This window comes from Octodon degus, unplaced genomic scaffold (genome assembly GCF_000260255.1).
Source record: "Octodon degus isolate 3935 unplaced genomic scaffold, OctDeg1.0 scaffold00005, whole genome shotgun sequence".
In the NCBI taxonomy this organism is placed as follows: domain Eukaryota; kingdom Metazoa; phylum Chordata; class Mammalia; order Rodentia; family Octodontidae; genus Octodon; species Octodon degus.
In genome coordinates this window covers 32,668,114-32,669,847 of record NW_004524581.1, presented here as the reverse complement: position 1 = coordinate 32,669,847, position 1,734 = coordinate 32,668,114, and the positions used below count along the sequence as shown (strand labels likewise).

The 1,734-nt window shown below is 52.5% G+C and overlaps 1 protein-coding gene across 1 annotated transcript in view; it reads right to left on the bottom strand.

Annotated features, from left to right (window-relative positions):
* Positions 1-1,501, bottom strand: part of LOC111818427 (zinc finger protein 33B-like) — an 11,995-nt gene extending 10,494 nt beyond the window's left edge. The window contains exon 1 of the mRNA XM_023722375.1: positions 1,319-1,501. Coding sequence (XP_023578143.1) covers positions 1,319-1,501 — 183 coding nt within the window. The remainder of the gene's footprint in view (positions 1-1,318) is intronic.
* Between the last annotated feature and the right edge of the window lie 233 nt (positions 1,502-1,734).

Sequence of the window (1,734 nt, the reverse complement as noted above, 5' to 3'; positions counted from 1 at the left end):
TATGTGTGTGTGTGTGTGTGTGGCCAGCTCAGCCCACCAGGGGGCGGGGCTGGCTGGCATGTGGTGCTGGAGGATTGAACCGCGGTCCCTGTGCTCTAAGCTTGTTCTAAGTAGGTGCTTTAGACCACTGAGCCATCTCACCAGCCCCCCAAGTTAAAATATATTAAATTACAGAAATGTTTTGGGGGTAGAAATTGAAATATGAATTCAGAAGAAATTGAACAGTGTGAAATTCCTAAAGTGAAGTGTATGAATATAAACTACTTATTCTTTTCAGAAAAGGTCTCTATGTAGCCCAGACTGGCTTTGAACTCCCAGGGCGCTCCCACCTCGGCCTGCCTCCTGCTGGGATTACAGGTGTGCACCGACACCCAGGTTGAATACGTACTCTTCTTTTGTGTATGTGTGTCTTACCTTTTGTTGTTGCTATCTTTTTTTTTTTTTTTTGAGACAGGGTCTCGCTCTGCGGCTCGGGCTGGCCTGAGCTCACTTGCAGCCCAGGCCGGCCTCACGCTGGCGGGATCCTCCGCCGCAGCCTCCTGAGTGCTGGGGTCACAGGCGTGGCCACCCGCCCCGCTGAATACCGACTTTTTAAATGAGTTGTGGAAGACGCGACTGAAAGAGCAATGTGTTTGAACAAGTCAGTGTTTTACAATACACCGAACACGGTATCCTTTCCACTATTTTTATTTTTAATGGACACATTAATGGTACAGATTTATAGGATACAGTGAGATATTGAGTTACATAGTTGGGTTTTTTTTTTTTTTTTAAAGAGCAGAATGTATTTATGAGGGGAAGTAAGCTTCTGTCTGAGAGAGGGATAGAAGTGGTCCCAAGTGGATTGCCCACGTGCATACAGCTCGACATTGTGGCGAACCCTGCAGTCCCAGCTCTGGGGAGGCTGAAAGCAGGAGGATCACTACGAGTCCAAGCTGCAGAGTGAGACCCTGCACCAAATACATACATTAAAAATTGTTTTAAAAATCATTTATCTATTTATTATGCAGCTCAGACTGGTAGTGACCCTCCTGTCAGCCTCCCCAGCACCGCGATTATAGGCGTGTGCCACCATGCCCAGTTCCAGGGGCGGGCACAGCATGAGGTACCAGGGACTGAAGCTGGGTCTCTGTGCTGCCAGGCAGGTGCTTAGACTGCCAGCTATCTCCCCGCCCCTTTAATGCTAATCTCTATCGGCTCATCTGTTGGGGACACTTCGGGCGTGTGACTTACAGCGGGGACCCCTTCCTGCTGGACGTGTGCCTGGCGCTGGCAGTGCTTGGGAGGGACCTCCGGCTGTCCTCTGCGACGGCTTTACTGGTTTGCAGCCTCTCAGGGTAGGAGAGCGGTAGATGCGCCTTCTCCTTGCACATGAAGAACGTCCTCCCGGTGACAGCCGCTCTAGCGCGGGGAAGGCCGTGAGTTTGCCTGACGACTCGCGCTGCTGAGCGGCTTCCATGTATTTCTGGGCACCAGCGGGTTCCTCCACAGATGAGTTCATAGCGGCTTTTTTTTTTTTCCGTTTTGGCACAGGGCTTGAACTCAGGACCTTGCCCTTGGCAGGCAGGCACTTGTGCTGCTGAGCGATAGCCTGCACTCCAGATGAGTTTATAGCTAAGCGTGATGCTGCAGGGGAAGAAAGGCTGGAGGAGGGGCCCTCGCGCCCCTCCCCCTCCCTCCCTCTCCTTCCCCCTCCCTCCCCTCCCCCTCCTCCCTCCTTCCCCCTCCTGCCCC